Source organism: Prionailurus viverrinus, chromosome D4, assembly GCF_022837055.1.
Source record: "Prionailurus viverrinus isolate Anna chromosome D4, UM_Priviv_1.0, whole genome shotgun sequence".
In the NCBI taxonomy this organism is placed as follows: Eukaryota; Metazoa; Chordata; class Mammalia; order Carnivora; family Felidae; genus Prionailurus; species Prionailurus viverrinus.
This window is the reverse complement of record NC_062573.1, coordinates 13286814-13305093: the sequence shown is the minus strand read 5'-3', so window position 1 is coordinate 13305093 and position 18280 is coordinate 13286814. Positions and strand designations below refer to the sequence as shown.

At 48.0% G+C, this 18280-nt stretch overlaps 1 protein-coding gene across 6 annotated transcripts in view; it reads right to left on the bottom strand.

The window, feature by feature from the left end:
* The window catches only part of WHRN (whirlin), a 95745-nt gene extending 87036 nt beyond the window's left edge, over positions 1–8709 (bottom strand). For all 6 annotated transcript variants that reach the window (XM_047828994.1, XM_047828996.1, XM_047828998.1 and 3 more), the window contains exon 1: positions 7306–8709. In XM_047828994.1, coding sequence (XP_047684950.1) covers positions 7306–7923 — 618 coding nt within the window. In that variant the 5' untranslated portion in view covers positions 7924–8709. The remainder of the gene's footprint in view (positions 1–7305) is intronic.
* Positions 8710–18280: the final 9571 nt, after the last annotated feature.

Genomic DNA, 18280 nt, shown 5'->3' with positions numbered 1-18280 from the left:
AATGAATGAATGAATAAATAAATAAATAAATAAATAAATAAATAAAGGCCTCTCACTAAAGGAGTGATATAGGGTTTCCTATTTACCAAATGGTTTTGTACCTAGTAACCCATACGATTCCATACCCATCGCAGGAAAGGCAAGGGGGAGAGGACTATGCCCATTTCACAGCTGCAAAGACTGAGGTATCCAGAGACGTCACATGATCGGCTCGCAGCCAAACAGTCAGCTTTGTGATAAATCGTACGTTAGAGCCTACGGCATTCCTCAATTTTTTTTTTTTTTTAGCCAGCACCAATTACCTCGCAACATGCGAATTTTCTTCAGATACCATGCTCAGGAACCAAGGGATCCTGAACTCACCAGCACTGCATGGGGAGCAAGAGCGTTCCGTTCATTAGGCAAATATTTATCTATGAAAGCATCTACCATATTGCCAGGCCTTGTGGAGGTGCTGGGGTATGTGAGGGAGCAATGCAGACCAAATCTTGGTTTTCATGGAGCTGACTTGTAGTGGGGAAGGCACACGACAAACAGACACGGTGAAACGTCCTTCCAGTAGTGACAAGTGCGCTGACGGAAATTACAGCAGGATAAGGGGATGGAGTGGGACGGAGTGTTCCAGGGATGTGGAGGCATGTGGATGGCACACCGCTTGAAACCCTTGGTGACCTGTGGCCATGGGTGGGGCCATGCCCCCCGGGCCCCATGACTCCCTGAGGGCAGGGGCCATGTACCATTCGTCTCTGAATTGCAAGTACCAGCTACAGGTCTGGGTGTGCTAAGTGCTGCTCAGAGCATGCATGGATAGATGGCCCCCACGAAGACAGGCTGGGCTGAAACATGCCACCCTCCCTTGAGGCACGGGCATCAGACGCCCCACTTAATAAAACCAAGTCTTTGGATGGTGCCTAAAAGGCCCCCGAAAGTCAGGCACAAAGTATGACAGCGGCTTGCCTTCCAGCAGAGGGCCTGGCATTGTCCTCCAGGAAGCTGGCTGCATAAGGGCTTGGGCTAGGTTCTAGGCGGGCAGGTAGGGCAGAAGGGCCACTTCGTTCCTAACCCCAATGGTGACCCCGAGCTAGTAATTTCTCCTCCTGGAGCATGACCTTCCTGGCCTCCCTGCCTCCCCGGGGAAAGAGAAAACTGGCACACAGAGACACTCACTGATGCCAGCCTCCTCTCTTCCCAGTCGGGTTCCAGTAAAGCAAAGTTCAAACACAAATGCCCCGGCCCCACAGTGCTGCCTCCTGTAGCTGACGCCAGGGGTGCACAGGAAACAAACGGTCTGATTCCTGTTCCTTGCACCCTTTGCCACCTGCCATGCTGTAAGAGTAAAATGTAATGTCTGCAGAACAGAAATCTTTAAAAAGCAGCCCCCACCCTGAGGCACAATCAGAAGTCTGTGTGAGCTCCGTGTTAACATCAGGTTCTTGCTTGGGGGTTTAAAAAAATTAAAAAAAAAAAGGGGGGAGGAAGAAAACAGAACAGGTTTTGAAAGATTTGTATTTCAGCCTCCACCCACCTCCAGCCATTAAATGTCATTCTTTCTAATCAAATTGTCTGGTCCTTGCTGGGCACTAGTTTGGGGTTCCTGAGCAGTGGACACCAAACGCTGCCCTTCCAGGTCACAAAAGAACCTGCTGGGAAGCCAGTTGGAGCCTAATCCCCCAGGGACGCCTGCTTCAGCACAGAGCCCTTTGCCGGGTGGGGGTAGAGGGGGGATTATGGCTCGGAGGAGATGTATATGTGCTGGGTGCATGAGCAGACAGGCATGTGAGGGGCTGCATGCACTTGACGGGTACGTACAGGCTGTGTGCCGTGTGGCAGAGGTGGGAAGCAAGAGCACACACAAAATCCAATTAGTCGGGGGTTAAAAGATTGTACTTCTCTTCGCAGTTCCATCCAAACGATGAATCTATGGCAGGTAATAAACAACACCGGGTTTGTCGGGAAAGGGAGGTGACGGCAAAACAAGAGGCTAGCACTGGAGTAATTCTGTATCTCTTTCATGTCCAGCTTCAAGTCCCGGAGAGGGGAGCCTTCTACTATAATAGTATCAATTCCTAAAGCATAAGGGCATTCTCACCCGGCCTACAAATTCTTCTTCCATTTGAACAGGAAATAACCAGTTGAAAGAGGATTTTGTCCAACACAGGCACCGTCATTTTCTAAAACCTTGAGTATCAGCTTGGGCCACAGAAATAAACACAGTTAAATTAAAGAAATGGACCCTCTCAAGGGACTGCATCACACCATGGATCCAGCCAAGCAAACATCTATTCACTAAAGAGTTTATTAATAGTGAGCTTTCACTGTGTCATTGCTGGCAAGACCCCCAGCCCCCAAGAAAGAGAACAGGGCCAGGGGAAAGTCTGTGCATGCCCGTGAACCCATTACCCACCATTTCCAAACTGGAATACGGTAATAACACCAGCTGCATTTCAGATACAAAGTTGGAAGTGGTAATAACTTATAATGGCTTCAGCTAACCATGTACAATGGGAAAATGACAAATGTGTCGTTTAGAACATGCCGGATTAAATAACAATGACATATATTAACACGGATGGATTCTTTGCAGGTTATTATGCAAAAAAAGGGAGGGTGTGATAACTCTAATTAGATGAAAGGGCTGGCCACTGTTTTTAACTCCTGGAATGCTTCAAATTCTAATATGTTCCTTGGATGTACCCAGAGGGGGGGGGGATGCTGAGATTGTAATGAAGCCATTCAATTTTTATCGAGATGAGACACACACATCCCAGCAGCACCGGATACCCAACGTCCTGCAGAATTAGGTACTGGGAGGGCAAGCGGGTAAGTGGCTGTGATTTTGAGCACTCCCAGGGCACTATTGCCACAATCCTACTGCTGGTTCCTCGTTTGCTCAGGAACAGCACCAGAGCTGGTGTTCTTGGGTGGAGGGGCAGCAGTCAAGTTCTCGTCAGTACAGTGTGGAACCCATCAATTTCCTGATTTAGTAGGAGGCTACACGAGAGTGCCAAGATTCTCATCTCCCAATCTTTAGACAACTGTCTTAATTCTGCCTTAAATGAAATCAATTCCAAAAGAACAAGAAAACACCAGATTAGACACTCTAAATGCCTCGTGTGTAGCACAATACTGAGCAAATCACAGATGGTCTGAGCTGGAAGAGACCCTGGGCAGCCCCCTGACCCATCCACCTTGGAACACACAGAGGGTCAGTGACTAGCACAAGGTCACACAGCAAGTATGTGGCAGAGCCCAATGCAGCATCCCTCATCTGTGGGTTCCTTGGCTAATTTACCAAACCTTTTTTGGCTGAAAACCTTTGAAAGGTCTACTTTTATTATTATTATTATTATTATTATTATTATTATTATTATTAGTTTGGCTCCTGTTCATTCAAGATAGATTTTTCAAAAATCAAACATTTCAACATAATTGCAAATAGTAAATGGCTTGCCGTATCTGGACCTGTCACTGCTGATTTAGCAAACAGGCTTCAAGAGAGGGAGGGGAGCCCCTAGAGAGAGGACAGAATCCTCACTGAACTGCTCTGGGCAACAACGGATACTTGATTTGTGAGACAGAGAAGTGGAAAAACTTTGTATGTTCAATCTCCTCTGTTTCCTGGGAGGGGTGACCCTCTCTGACTCATGAACTCTTCAGTAACTTGATTCCTAAAATTTAATTTTCTTTTTATTACACACAGACACACACAGACACACACACACACACACACACAGACACACACACACACACACACACACACACACACACACAATCTCTCCTTCCAGAAGTTCAGAGGATCTTTCCTCCCTCTTTCTACCTATAAGAAAAAAATAAAAGTTTGAGGGGCGCCTGGGTGGCTCAGTCGGTTAAGTGTCTGACTTCAGCTCAGGTCATGATCTCACGGCTTGTGGGTTCAAGCCCCGCGTCGGGCTCTGTGCTGACAGCTCAGAGCCTGGAGCCTGCTTCAGATTCTATGTCTCCCTCTCTCTCTGTGCCCCCACCCCCCACTCGTGCTCTGTCTCTCTCTCTCTCTCAAAAATAAATAAAATTAAAATAAATTTAAAAAAAAAGAAAAAAAATAAAGGTTTTAAAATCAAAAACACATCTCACATCTCAATAGCCAAAACACAGAAATAACCTGAGTGCATATTGACAGGTGAATAGAGAAAGTGTGCGCACACGTGCACGTGTGCACACACACACAAACACACACACACAGTGGAATATTATTAGACCATAAAAAATGAGGTCCTGCCATTTGTGACAACATGCATGAACCCAGAGGACGTCATACTAAGTGAAATAAGGCAGACACATAAAGACAAATGCTGGGTGATCTCACTTACAATGTGGAATCTAAAAAGCCTAATTCACAGAAGCAGAGAGTAGAACAGGGGTTGCCAGAGGCCCGGGGTGGAGGGAACAGGAAAGGTGGAGGGAACAGGAAAATGCTGGCCAAAGAGTACAGACTTCCAGTCCCAAAATGAGTACGTTCTGGGGATCTAACACCCCGACTGCTGATTGTAATTAATAATTTTGTATTGTACACTTGAAATTCGCTAAGACAGCACATTTTGAGTGTTCTTCCCACAAAAATAAAATAACTACGTGAGGTGATGGATAATCAGCTTGATTACAGTAATCATTTTACAAGGTACAGGTACAGCAAATCAACACACTGTACACCTTGAATGCATACAATTTTTATTTGTCAATAAAATAAAATAAATAAAATTGTCGATAAAATAAAGCTACTTCAATAAAGCCAGGGGAGGAAATAAATAAAGAAAATAACAACGAAGAGAAAAAGAAAATATGTCTTGCATTAAATGCAATGTGGTATAGGGAACAGAAAAAGCAGAAAAACTGGTGATATTTGAATAAAGTCTGGAGTTTGATTAAAGGAATGTACCTTTATCATAAAAGCCTCTGACATGGTGCCCTCCAGTGCTGTAGCTAATAAGGAAGGGCTGAAAGTGGAGAAATCCAAGTTAAGGGCAGTTTGTTAACTAGGAGAGAAGCTGGAGTCCCTTTTGGCTTGCAGTTAAGGGACTTGCTGCCCTTGGTTTTGTGGAAGTGTGTCAACAGCTCCAGTTGTCCCTCTACACTGTCCTGAAACTCCCAGTCCGTCCTGTAACCCGGAGGTGCTCACAGAGGCCCCAGAGACAAGGTTCCGCCTCCTCCGTTTTAAATTCCACCCACGGAAAGTCTGTTTCCCTTTTCCCCTGGAGTTAAGGTGACACAAAGCAGTGTGCATTCTGCCTGTTGCTTCTGAAGGTTCCAAAGGGGTGCATTCTGGGCTGGTTGCGTCTGGCTTTGGCCAGAAGAAGGGAACCCCGAGGCTGGAGTTCATTCTGCCTTTGTAGACCCCTCCGTAGAAAAAGTGACAGGGATGCCGGTGGCTGCTCAGTCCGGAAAGCTCTCGCCCAACCAAGGACAGTGCTGCTCCTCTGGTGACACAAAACTATACCACAGAGAGTTTAGGTTTTACTAGACCAGCTAAGGCCTGCCCTGAGTCACAGAGTAACGGGACTACGGTTCAGATACAAGATGCAGAGTGCCACTGATGAAATCGGGGAGGGCTGAGCTGAAGCTCATAACCGAGCCCCTCCAGCCACCTGGCATGCCTGAGACTGGAGTGCAAACTGACAGGAGAGCTCGTGTTTTGAATGGCAGGTTACCGGAGGCCTTTCCAAAGTCCATCTCCTTGTGATGAGTTAGTTACAGGAGCCTTTTAAAATTGCCACTAAAACTGAATCCACGTTTATAACTGACCATTTGGACTAAGTATCTTTGGAGTATAAATTCATCATCCGGGAACTCCAGACCTTCTAGGGTCAAAGGCTGACGGACTATTTCTTTATAAATATATGGAATGTCAGATAAAGGGAAAAGACGGATGTGGGGGGAGGAGACAGAGAGGAGGAGAGGTGCATGGAAATCCACAAGAACCTGTGTCTGCTCCTGCACCCTCCCACCCCGAACAATATTAAGCAATCAGGCTTCCCCCAGAAGCAGCAGAGTAGTGTCTAAAATCCTCAAGCGGCCAGGGGCAAAAGGGTTGGCAACAAAACAAGGAAAGGCAAAGTCAGGGATGAGATGGTTGTGCCCCAGGAAAACAGTCAGGAAGTGGGCTCAATTCACACCTGACCACAGGTCACTAAAGAGGACACAGGAAGTAGCCCCGGGCCTCTGCTGCTTCAGCATTTCCCCTGAGCATTTCCCAACAGCCAGCAGGCCCCAGCTGGTGTCCAAAACACCTGCACCAAGGAGGACAGAAGGACGCAAGGCAGGGACAAAAGGTGGGGTGGTGAGAAGCTGGGTCACAGGGCAGCCCAAATCCCTAGGAAGCATTTTCTTTGCAGAAGCAGAGTATGCCACTGTCTCCCCCCGCCAAATTCTTCACTTCCTGTATGAAGGTGGGCATAGGTGGCCTGTGTGTATAAACACCGGCAAGGGATCCTTGAATCCGCACGTACACCAAACACTATCCATCTCATACTCCAACTGGTTTCAACAGCCCTCGGCGTGAGATTTAGCAAACACGCAACTGCTTTAAACAGCCTGATTAAATCCTTAGGAGACTGTCCCCATGAGGTTATTTTTCTCAATTAACAGACACAAAAAGTGCAGCTACTCGTAAGGGGGTGGAGGATATATTTCTGACATCCAGGCAGGGGACTCATTTCCAACAAGGCTAAGGACACTTATCCCATCCGGTCAGTCCACTGTCCAAGTGAAGATCCAGAGGTTTGGAAAGGGAAAGTGACTGGACCCAGGACACACAGCCTGTACATGAGCAGCCAGGTCAGATTAGAGCTCTGTGCATCACCAGAACAGCTTCCCTGGGCTACTTTGGTGCCAACAAAACTTTCTTTCAGGGGCAACACCCTGCAGAACTAGAATAGCAACAACAGCCATGTGGGGGCCTGCCGGTGACTACTGGGAGCCAAGAGGAGACCTTACCCTTTTTTAACGCTCATAAGACTTCCTGTACCTTTCCACACTTTGTAATCATACATTTGCCTGAGTATTTGATAAGGTCTGTCTCCCCCACACTACTAGCCTTTATGCCTCACGAGAGCAAGGTGCAGGTCTGTTTTACCCATCACGGTATCCCCAGTGCCTGGTAGCTATTGGCTAAAAAAAACCCCAAAAACCTAGATGTTCCTGTTCGAAATAAACATTTTTTTTTTTTTTTAAGAAAAATGGGGCCCAGAAAGATTAGGTAATTTTCCTAAGGACACACACAGGCAGAGCTACTGTCACTCTGCCCCTGTACTCGTCCCCAGACCACAGCCTTACCTTGACGGCCTCAGCGTGGGTCACCCGGGCAAGGGATTTGTCGTTGACACGCAGAATCTGGTCCCCGACTCGCAGCCCTTCCTTCTCGGCCAGAGAGCCTGGCTCCACCAGCGACACATAGATGCCCACGCCATGCTCCGAGCCCCCGCGGATGCTGAAGCCCAAGCCCTCGTGGGCCTTGGCGCGCCTCAGGCTCACCAGGCGCACCTCCCCCGGCCCCGCGCCGTCGGGGCCGCCCCAGGCAGGCTGCCGGTAGGGGGTGGTGGCGGGCAGGTAGAGGCCCTCGGCCGTGTACTGGTCGAAGAGCAGCTGGTCGGAGCGCGGGATGACCAGACGCAGCATGGGCAGCAGGCGCCGCTTGACCGGGCTGTCCAGCAGCACGCGCAGGGTGCGCACCAGGTCGAAGACGTTGCGGCGCGCGTGGTACGCGTTCAGGCAGTGCGTGAACTGCTCCCGCTCCGCCTCGCTCAGCAGCGCCGTCAGCGCCTGGTGCAGCTGGCGCACGTTGGCAGACAGCAGCCGCAGCCCCGCGCCCCCGCCGCCGCCCGCCCCGGCCGCCGAGCCCAGCGAGCCGGTGGAGGACGAGCTCACCGACAGGCCGTCCAGCTGCGCGTTCATCTCCCCGCCGAGGCCCGGGCGGACGCGGGGTGCGCGGTGGGGCAGCCGCTGCACTCGCCGGCACTGGCGCGACAGCCTCGGGGGAGGGGGGGACGGCGGCGGAGACCGCGGCTGGAGTCTGGCTTCGGGGCGAGCGGGTGGGCGCGAAGAAAGGGGCTGCTTCCCGGGAGACGCGGAGACGGCGCCGCAGTCTGGGTTTGAGGGGCGCGGAAACAGTGGCAGAATCCCGGGGGGATCGCGAAGACCGCCGCTGGAGTCCCGGGCGCGCGAAGACACAGGGGTCGCGTTCCTGGAGTCCAAGGGGCGCAGAGACGGCGGCTGGAGTCGGGAGGACACGGACACGGCGGCCGAAGTGCCGGCAAAGCGGAGACGGCGACAGGGTCCCGGGGGACAACGAGTTGGTGGCTGGAGCCCCGAGGTCGCGGAGGCTGCGGCTGGAGTCCGGGGGGACGCGGAGGGCAGCTACATTCTGGAGGGCACAGAGACGACGGGTGTCTGGAGTGGGGGGCGCAGCAGAGCTGACCGCCCCGTCACACCATGCCCGGGGCTCCCCCAGCCGGGCCGCCCGTTCCTCTCGGGCTGGGGGACCCCAAAGTCATAAGTTGAGGTGGGGGCGCTCTAGTTCCAGAGCCCCCCGAACCGCAGCCGGTGAAGCCGCGCGGGCGTCCGGCAGGTGCTGCGGGGCATGTCCGGGGATGCAGCAGCCCAGGGACCCCCCGCGCTCTCGCGCCGCCCGGGTGCAGACGGAGCCGCGCGGCCTCGAGCCGGGACTTTGCGAACTGTTGAGCTGCCCGGGGCCGATCTTCCAGCGAGTTCCGACGCCGTCGCCGTCGCCTGCCCAGACTTGGCCCCGCCCCCTTGCCCCTCCCCCTATCTCCCCCTCCCCCCCCCCCACGGGCTCTTCAGGAAATGACGTCCCGCATCGCGCCTGGCGGTTGCCTGGAGACGGGGTGAAACAGTCCAGCCCAGGGGAAGAAAGGGGTGAAGGTGGGGGTTGGGGTGGGAGGAGCTACAGGGGCCCTCCGAGTCCCCTTCCCCACTTCTCCCGCCGCGAGTTGAGATAAGATGGGCTCCGATCCTAGGCTCTTCTGCAGTGGAAGCGTGTGCCTCAGAATCGCTTTGGAGCAATTAACCACCTAGCTAATTCACAATTGTGGAGGAAAATAGCCAACTTTTTGCTTCTAAAATACTGAACGCTCCAGGCTCGGTTTTCTACCTTAAAACGTTGCGCTCCCCTCTTGCACGCGCTGACATACAAGTTCAAGCGTTTATGCTGGGCACCTACTGGGTGCAAGAGATCTATACAAGCATGCATCTGCCCAAGCCTGCCGGAGCCAACTCTGGCGCAAGGGTAGATCAGAATGGACCACTGTCTGGTCTTCGGTAGGCGGGAAAGCCGCTTTCAGAAAGAGAAGTGTACAGAACTCACAGGAACACATACACAAATGGGTGCGTGCAAAACTGATGAAATCTGAATAAGATGGGTGGATTGGGTCAATGTTACTGTACTAGTTGTTATCTTGTCAACACGGGTAAACATGGGATGTCTGTGTATTATATCTTACAACTTCGTGTGAATCTACAATTATCTAAAAAAAAATTTTTTTTTTAATATATATGAAGGGGTTGGGAAGAAAAGCATTCTGTGCCTTCTCATCCCAAGACAAAATGGGAAGGTATTCCAAGGTGTGGCCTAGAGGTCTCCTCTCCTATCCCACATCCCCAAGTATGAGCTAAGTAAATAAAAAATCCCTGTGCTTTTATTCAAAGGTGGTTTTCTGAGAGCTCAGAGAAGCTCCTCCCCTACCCCATACACAAATCCCTTCCAATCAAGTTGACTCTACTAAAGGATTCTCCTATAGAAAGCTTTATTTTCCCTAAAAACAGTGTGAAATTGCCACTGCAAACTTCTATCTGGGAGAGAGAGAGAGCTAGGATATCACCTGATGGAGTAGTTTGAGCTGACCCCGGAAAGACAGAGCATTCATTTATTAATCCACTTACTTATTTTTGTCACTCTTAATTCAGTGTTTTCCAAGCACCTATCCTGTACTAGGTCATGTACTGGGTGCTGGAGACATGGGTTAAAAAGATGAAATTGCTGACCTCGAGGAGGTCACTGTTTAGCAGGGGAGAAAGACCACATAAATAAATAAAGTTAAAAACCAGTAAGGTAAGTGTGATGGCTGAAAGAGCCCAGGTTTAGGGGAGGGGAAAATTTGAAGGACTTTATCAAAGAGGTGACACCTGAGCAAATGTTCCCTAAGGAGAATGGGCTTGCTTTCCTGGGCATTGGGTAATCATGGAAGGATGGTCAGCACTCTTAAGTTAGTGCGTGTCCAAAGCTGAGGCTAGAAGTTGAAGCTATATTTTCCTCCAAAATCTTCAAGTCTCTTGTTCACTTCCCTAAAACAGACCTAGGTTAAATTAATACTCAATGAACGTAATTGATGGGATGTTTTAAATAATCAGCTAAGCCACCTTTGGATATCTGTCTCAAAGCCCTGGGTTTAGCAATTAATAATGTGCATCGTTCTTCCTCTTCTTAACTGCCATTGAAGCCTTTGATGCAAATAGCCCAAGATATTTAGATGAAAAAATCAATCTCCCGCACCCGCAAAATAAAATATATTAATGGCATACCTCAAAATGACACCAAGCAGGGCTTAATTATATGCAGTTCAGGTTTTCTGCAAATGTATTTCATGCTCAGCTTTCACTTAGTTTGTGGTTCTAATTATAATTACTGTGATTGGCTTGATAAATGCACCCTAGGAGATAAGATCCCCATTCCCAACACTTTATTTCTATGCAACGTTGTTTGGGAAAAGGTATTTTGCTTTAGGCTGTAGAAACTATATTACACACACGTCTTAGCAGAAAAAGAAACACTTTCTCCTGCAAACATCAGAGACCATCTGGGATGCCAAGCCATTGTTTAATTTCATAGAGGCCCATTGCAAGGGGAGAAGACAAACATAAGCGCAGGAAAAAAAGAACTGGTTGGGGCTTCTCCCATCCATCTTGCATAACTGACTTAGTATCAGTTTGCACTGTGTACCCTCTGATGAGAGGGAGTGTGTAACTGCTCAAACCGCAAGAATCCCGTTTCATGTCTGAAGATGTGTTTGTCGTTCGGAAATAAGCTCTTGGAAACCCAAGATGCCTGGGCTTCTGAGGGCTACACTGCCTCCGGCCTTCCAGACCTGGAAGGAAGCCCTGGCCTCGGTTGCACACTGCCCTCTTCAGAAGGAAAATATTATTATTCTCTTGTGTATGCGACAGCTTCCCCTTGCTGACTTCACCAAAGTCACTTTCAGCAGTTCATTGCTGTTCCCCAACTATGGCGAATCAATCAATGCCCTTCTCCTATGGATGTTTCTGGAAACGTGAACACGCTGGAGCAGTTGAAAGACAGAGGGAAAAGTGACTTGTACTCAACTCAGAAGGGCTTTGTGTTGAACTGGACTCTTGGCTGTTTGCTTCTTATGCATTTGTTTTAACTAATAAAGAACATACTGAGTTGCACTCTGGATATCAGGAAGAAAACCAGTATTCTAGTCCAGAACGTCCCTTTACTGGTTGAGTGACCCATAAAAAATGGCTTTCCTTTCCAGCTGTCAAAGAGAGTTTCTAAACCTTTCCTGTATCCCCTAAGGGCCATTGAAGCTCCGTGTCCTGTACAGTAGATGAAAACATGCGGCAACTCATAGAGTACCATGAAGTTGTCGCTTCTTTTCTCCTCTTTTTTATGGCAATCCTAAAAAGCCTTTTTCTATTGCATGGTCACTTGGAACGCCTCCCCTTTCCTCTTATCCACTGGAATGTATCTGTCGAAGGCAATAGAGATTAGTTTAATTGAAGATGCATTTCCTGTGGGGCATATAGAAAATTTTACACAGCTAATGTTTATTGAGTCCCAGGCACTATTTTAAACACTTGTATGTTAACTCGCTAATCCTTCCAACTATTCTGTAAAGAGAAAAACCACCACCACCATCGTCACCATCATAATCCTGGTCAAATAGGCAGGAAACCAGGACATAGGGACATAACCGTCCCCCACGTTACAGAGGTAGTTAATGCAAGTTTTGGAATTTGAACCCAGGCAGTTTGGCTCCAGAGTTCTTACTCAAGCCCCATGCTGTGCAGCCTCCTAAATGCTAAAAGGTCCCAGATGGGAATGATATGAAGACCACATTTCTTGAAAGTTGGGCTGGGAACGGCAGAGGTTAAACACAAACCACAAAGTAATGATTCCCAGTTGGTAAGCTGACATTTGACAGAGGGGAGAATGAGTGGGGGGTTGTTTAATAAAGAAGACTTCACTGAGAGAAATGGAGGTAGAGAGGACTGAGATCCCAGCCTGGACACAGGAGGCAGAGGCTCAAAGCAATCTAACGCAGGGTGTCATAGGGAGTATCTCCCAGCTCCGAAGTTATCACTTCCACTCCAGGACCACAGCCTGTCTCTTCCCTGTGATGTGGGGATAGTATCAGCAGAGAAAAGGGAAATGCTCACATCTGTGACTGGTAGACAATGCAGACAATATCGATGCAAGTGCAGGGAGATAAGAGAGAGGCCAGAAAAAGCACAAAACATCAGGAAAAGAGGCTACAAGTACAGCACCCCACTCCCTCTATCCAAAAGTAGAGCGTTCCTATGAAACCTTTAGGAAGCTGAAATGTCATAAAGCGAAGAAGCAATCACATTCATTATTATGGAAAAACTTTTGCGCATCCTCAGACGGAAGAAATCACCTCTCTTAGGCTTTTCTGATACCTTAGGACACATCTCGCTAACGGAGGCACAAAATAAGTCAAGATAGAGCACAGATGCTCACAGACACAGCTCAGAGCTATGGCGGCTGGATGCTGAGATGCTGAGTGTAGTTTCCGGAGAAAGAGCTTGGCGGGGGGACGCTCGCTGCTGGGGGTACGCGCTGCCTTTGTAACAGCTCGCTGCAACACAAATTCTGACTGCTAGTTTTGCTTTTTGCCTTTTCTCCTAAAAGCAAAAATCCTCTTCGAATTTCTCTGGGTTGGTGAAAACAGATACGAGTGTAGGTCTTCCGTAAAAAGCGAAGTGACCTAAGGCAAACTTTTGAAAAGCAGGGGATACCTGTGTTTATCTTGGCCTTGGTATAATTTCCAAGGAAGTCTGGCTCATGGTCATAAAGGATTATGTGATATTTGTGCTAGAAGGGTGCTAGAGCATAGAGCTGATCTCCAGGTTCAAACCCATCTCTGATATTCACTACCTGTGTTGACCTTGGGCAAGTCACCGAGGGCTCATGTGCCTCAGTGCCCTTTACCTGTAACATAGGGACAGTGGTGTTGTCATCAGCCTTATGGTTGACCGAGCTCACTAACATGCAGCGCTTATCACCCTGCCTGGCAAGTCCCAGGTGTTCCCAGAATGCTTGTGTCCATCTTGGTTAAAGTTCTTAGCACATGGGAGCCCCTCAAGCACGAGGCCACAGTTCGTTTATCTCTCTGTGTCCAGTGCTCAGCCCCAGGGCAAACACACGGGAAGTGCTCAGTAATTATTTGTTGAATGCATCCTTAATCCCCTCCTTCTCCCACCCTAGTGTTACAGATAGGACAGTCGAGGGCCAGAGAGGGCCAAAGTCTTATCCACAGTCCCACTCGGAGCCAGTGATGCCTGTCTCAGGTTCTCACATTAGTAGCTAAAAGGAAAATTTACCAAGAGCTTGCAATGAAAGGGCAAAGCACTTTATAAGCATCCTTTCCTCAGCCCTCACGAAAATCCTGTGAAATGGATACTATTATGACCCCTACTTTAGAGACAAGAGAACTCCGTATCCGGGCTATGAGGTGGTTCCCCCAAAGCCTGTACCATGAACCACCCACTGTACTAGCCCACAACGTGCTGTCATTGCACCTGGTATGGAGACAGATGGGTTGATGCAGACTTCTCTCACACAGCTTTGGGGGAAATAGTAAATGATAATGATGGCAATATTAATTTGGGGGAGCCAATTTGTGGCTAGAAAGAGGCAGAGCGGTGGAAGTGACCTTATTAGGCATGCTGTGTTGTAATCCGATTGCTACATCCAGAAGAGCTTCTTTAATCAGGGGATTATATATTGGTTACACCGGGATGCCCACTCCACCTATCAGCTCGGCTCAGATTAGAGAAAGCCCCCAGAGGACACATGCTTACCATGTACACATCAGCACGGTTAACTGGGGCATCCATTCATGCATTCCCTCCGTTCGTTCATTCATCATGCAAACTTTACTTAGCTCCTCCTCCATGCTGCCAGGTAACATTCTGGAGATTCAGCAGGAGCAAGACCACCATGGTTCCTGCCTGTCCCCCCCCCCCCCTCCCGGAGTTGACTGTCAGGAGCCGTTGTGTTGTGTGCATCAAACATGCTAATGGTGAGCTCTGGTGTTAGGGTCCCAGGCAAGTCTCAAGGGCTGGCATTCCCTTCTCTGAGCCTTAGCTTCCCTGTCTTTTTGGCATCATAGCAAAGTGATATCAGTACTGCAGACAGACTTGGTGAAATAATTCCTGGTTATGTAACCTTGGAGGAATCACGTCACCTCTTTGAGCCTCAGTTTCTTTATATGTATATATATATATATATATATATATATATATATATATATATATAAAGAGCTATAAAAAGGGCTATAAAAGAGTAATGGTTGGAAAGCTAATGAAAATAATGCATGTGAAGCACGTAGCACAGTGCCTGGGACCAGGGCAGCTCTGGGCTGCTATAAGAATTGTTTTGAGAAAAGAACTCTTAGTTTGCTTATCTGTATGGATCCTGTAAAACTTTTTCTTTCTTTATTTTTTTTTTTTTTTAAAGTAATGAGGTGGCTACATTTCTGGCTAATTGCCTCATGTCCTCACTGATCCTCAAGGAGGTTTTTTGGTTTTTTTTTGTTTTTATTTTTAGCTTCAGTCTTCAGGGGATTCTGAAAAACAATGCTGTTCTCTGGACTTTCTGTATACTTTTGGCCAAGTCCTTCCTCTACAGGGCCTCAGTCTTCCCATCTGTACAATGAGGGGCTTGGAGGCAATGATCTGTAGTCCTTTCTAGCACTAAGAATTATGTTTTTTTATGGCAGAGGAGGGGGGGAAGACAAGGACGAGGGGGAAGCAGGAAAAGCTTTCTGGGGTTCTGGGCAGATTTAGATTTAGAATTCTACCCCTGACTCCCCGGCTGACTGATGACTCTTCCTCTGACTGGCTTGAGGCTCGTAATATCTCTTGCCTCTGGGTTTCAAATAGCAGCTAATGGTCCTAGCTGTCTTTCAGCAGGTTTTGTGATTTTGCCTTTGACTTTGACCATCTTCAAAGACACTTGGCAGACATCGTTATTACATTTACAGGGCCCAGTGTGCCCAACTGCTTGGCAAATTGTGTCAAAGAATCTATAACTGTTACAGAAGAATGCTTGCTCTCTGTATTCTTCTTTATTCCTTGGAAATGTGATATCCTCATTGACCTTCTATGAAGGTAGTAAGAAACGGATTTCAACATCTTAAAATTATCGTGACATTTTTAAAAGCCAGGTAGAACCTTAAAAGATCATATTCATTTATTCAATCAACAAACATGCATCAAATGCCTACTATGTGTCAGAAAGAGCTGAACTCTCATCCTTTTTCTCATGCCTCCCTTCTCATACTCTTAATATGTAAAGAGTAATACTGACTCTGTGTTATAATAGACTGTATTAGATATCTATTGCTGTGTAACAAATTATTACAACTTTGATGGCTTAAACAGCACACATTTGTTGTCTTATAGTTACTGGGGGTACGGAGTCTGGGCATGGTTTAGCTGGTTCCTCTGCTCAGTATTTCATAAGACTGCAATCAAGATATTGGCAGGGCTGTGTTCTCATTTGAAGGCTTGACTAGGGAAGGATCCACTTCCAAACTCATTCAGTTAATGGCAGGGTTCATTTCTTGTGACGATATGACTGAAGGTCACACCTTTTCGCCGGCTGTTGGCTGCGGGGCCATTTTCTCACCCTGGAAGCCACTCACGTTTTTTTGTCATGTGGTCCACACACAGCAGCTGACTTCTTCCAAGCCAGCAAGGGAGTCTCTCTAGTCTGCTAAGATGGATTCTTCTATAATGTACAGTAATCTTAAGAGTGTCATCCAATCATCTTCGTCATCTAATCAAGAGAGTGACATCTTACCACTCCTGTCTTACATCATAGTTAGGGGAAAAAAGGGGGTCCACACACAGCAGCTGACTTCTTCCAAGCCAGCAAGGGAGTCTCTCTAGTCTGCTAAGATGGATTCTTCTATAATGTACAGTAATCTTAAGAGTGTCATCCAATCATCTTCGTCATCTAATCAAGAGAGTGACATCTTACCACTCCTGTCTTACATCATAGTTAGGGGAAAAAAGGGGGGGGCACCTGGGTGGCTCAGTCGGTTAAGCGACTGACTTCAGCTCAGGTCATGGTCTCATGGCTCGTGAGTTCAAGCCCCACACTGGGCTCCAGACTGACAGCTCGGAGCCTGGAGCCTGCTTCAGATTCTGTGTCTCCTTCTCTCTCTGCCCCTCCCCCACTTGTTCTCTCTCTCTCTCTCTCTCTCTCTCTCTCTCTCTCTCTAACACAAATAAATGTTTAAAATAAATTTTAAAAAAGAAGAAAATCACTGGTTCTACCCAAACTGAAGGAGAGGGTATTATATAAGGATGTGACTCATCACAGGGGTCACTTTAGGGTTGTGTCTGCCACACAGAAAATGGACAAAGTGTAACAAGTGTGCAAAGGAGGAAGCCCCTGTTTCTTCTAGGGGATGTAAAGTTTCCTGAAAGAGGAGATTTGAGGGTGATGCTTGAAAGATAACAGGTCACCAAGTGGACAAGGTGGAAAGAACACTCTAGAGAGAAGGAACAGCTTAGACAAAACACGAAGGCAGGGAGGCTACACATTGTCCAGGGGCAGGAAGTTCTGCCTAGTTGGATCCAGCAAGCATGTGGCCAGAGATGTAGCTGGAGAGGAGGTGACCAGCGGTCAGCCATAACAGTTATGGAATGGTGGGCTAAGTGCTTTGACTGTATTCTAAAAGCAGCAGAGAGCCATCAGTTGGCAAGTGTGGGTTCAGATCCTTCCTGGAGAAGCAGCCAGCACCTTCTCTAACAGCCCTCAAAGACTTCTAGAAGCACTTGTACTTCATAAAGAATCCTCAGTGAGAGTGGCACCCTTTTAAGAGTACGATAGACACCAGAGCCTGCTACAAACATGCTCGAGCCTCCGCGGTGTACCAAACCATAAACTGCTTGTGTTGGAAGGGACTTCTTTATTTTTTTGTTTTTAAGTCATCTCTACACCCAGCCTGGGGCTCAAACCTACAACCCTGAGCTCGAGAGTCACATGCTCCACACACTGAGCCAGTCAGACATCCCCATGTTGGAAGGAACTTTCAAACTTCATTGCAAGCCAATGACCACCTTTTCTCCTCAGCCGAACTGGGTTCAAATCCTGGTTCTGCCACTCGCCAGCTGGTAAGACCTTGAACAAGTAAGGGCAGTGAGAATCAAACACAATTATACACACCAAGCACTCCTCCAGTGCTTATATTAGTCTGTGAGAGCTACCCTAACAGAGCCCCACAGGTGGCTTCAACCACAGAAATTTATTTTCTCACAGTTCTGGAAGTTGGAAGTGTGACATCAAGGGGTCAGCAATGTTAGCTTCTTTTGAGACCTCTCTCCTTGGCTTGCACCTTCTCCCTATGACTCCACATTCTTCCCTCTGTCTCTGTGGGCACGTCTGCCAAATTCCCTCTTCTTCTTTAAAAAATTTTTAACGTTTATTTATTTCTGAGAGAGAGACAGAGTGTGAGCAGGGGAGGGACAGAGAGACAGAATCCGGAGCAGACTCCAGGCTCCAAGCTGTCAGCATAGAGCCTGATGCAGGACTTGAGCTCACGGACCACAAGATTGTGACCTGAGCTGAAGTCAGATAACTTAACTGTCTGAGCCACCCAGGCACCCAACCCCAATTTCCTCTTCTTATAAGGACACAAGTCATACTGGCTTGGGATCCATCCTGAGGATTTCATTTTAACTTAATTACTTCTTGAAAGACTTTATCTCCAGATGTGATTAGTCTGAGGCAGCGGGGGTTGGGATTTCCACATACATAAATTTGGGTTGGGGCGGGGGGGACACAGTTCAGCTCACAATAGTATATTCTCAACTAATGTTAGGTACGTCTTCCTCCACCTCGGATGCTGAAAATTTTCATGCTCCAGTGGCAGGCATGATTTCTCAGCCTCTCTTCTTCTAACTCTTCCGTGAGAACTGACTTGCCTCTTCAATCACCTTTCAGAAGGACGTGTGCTCA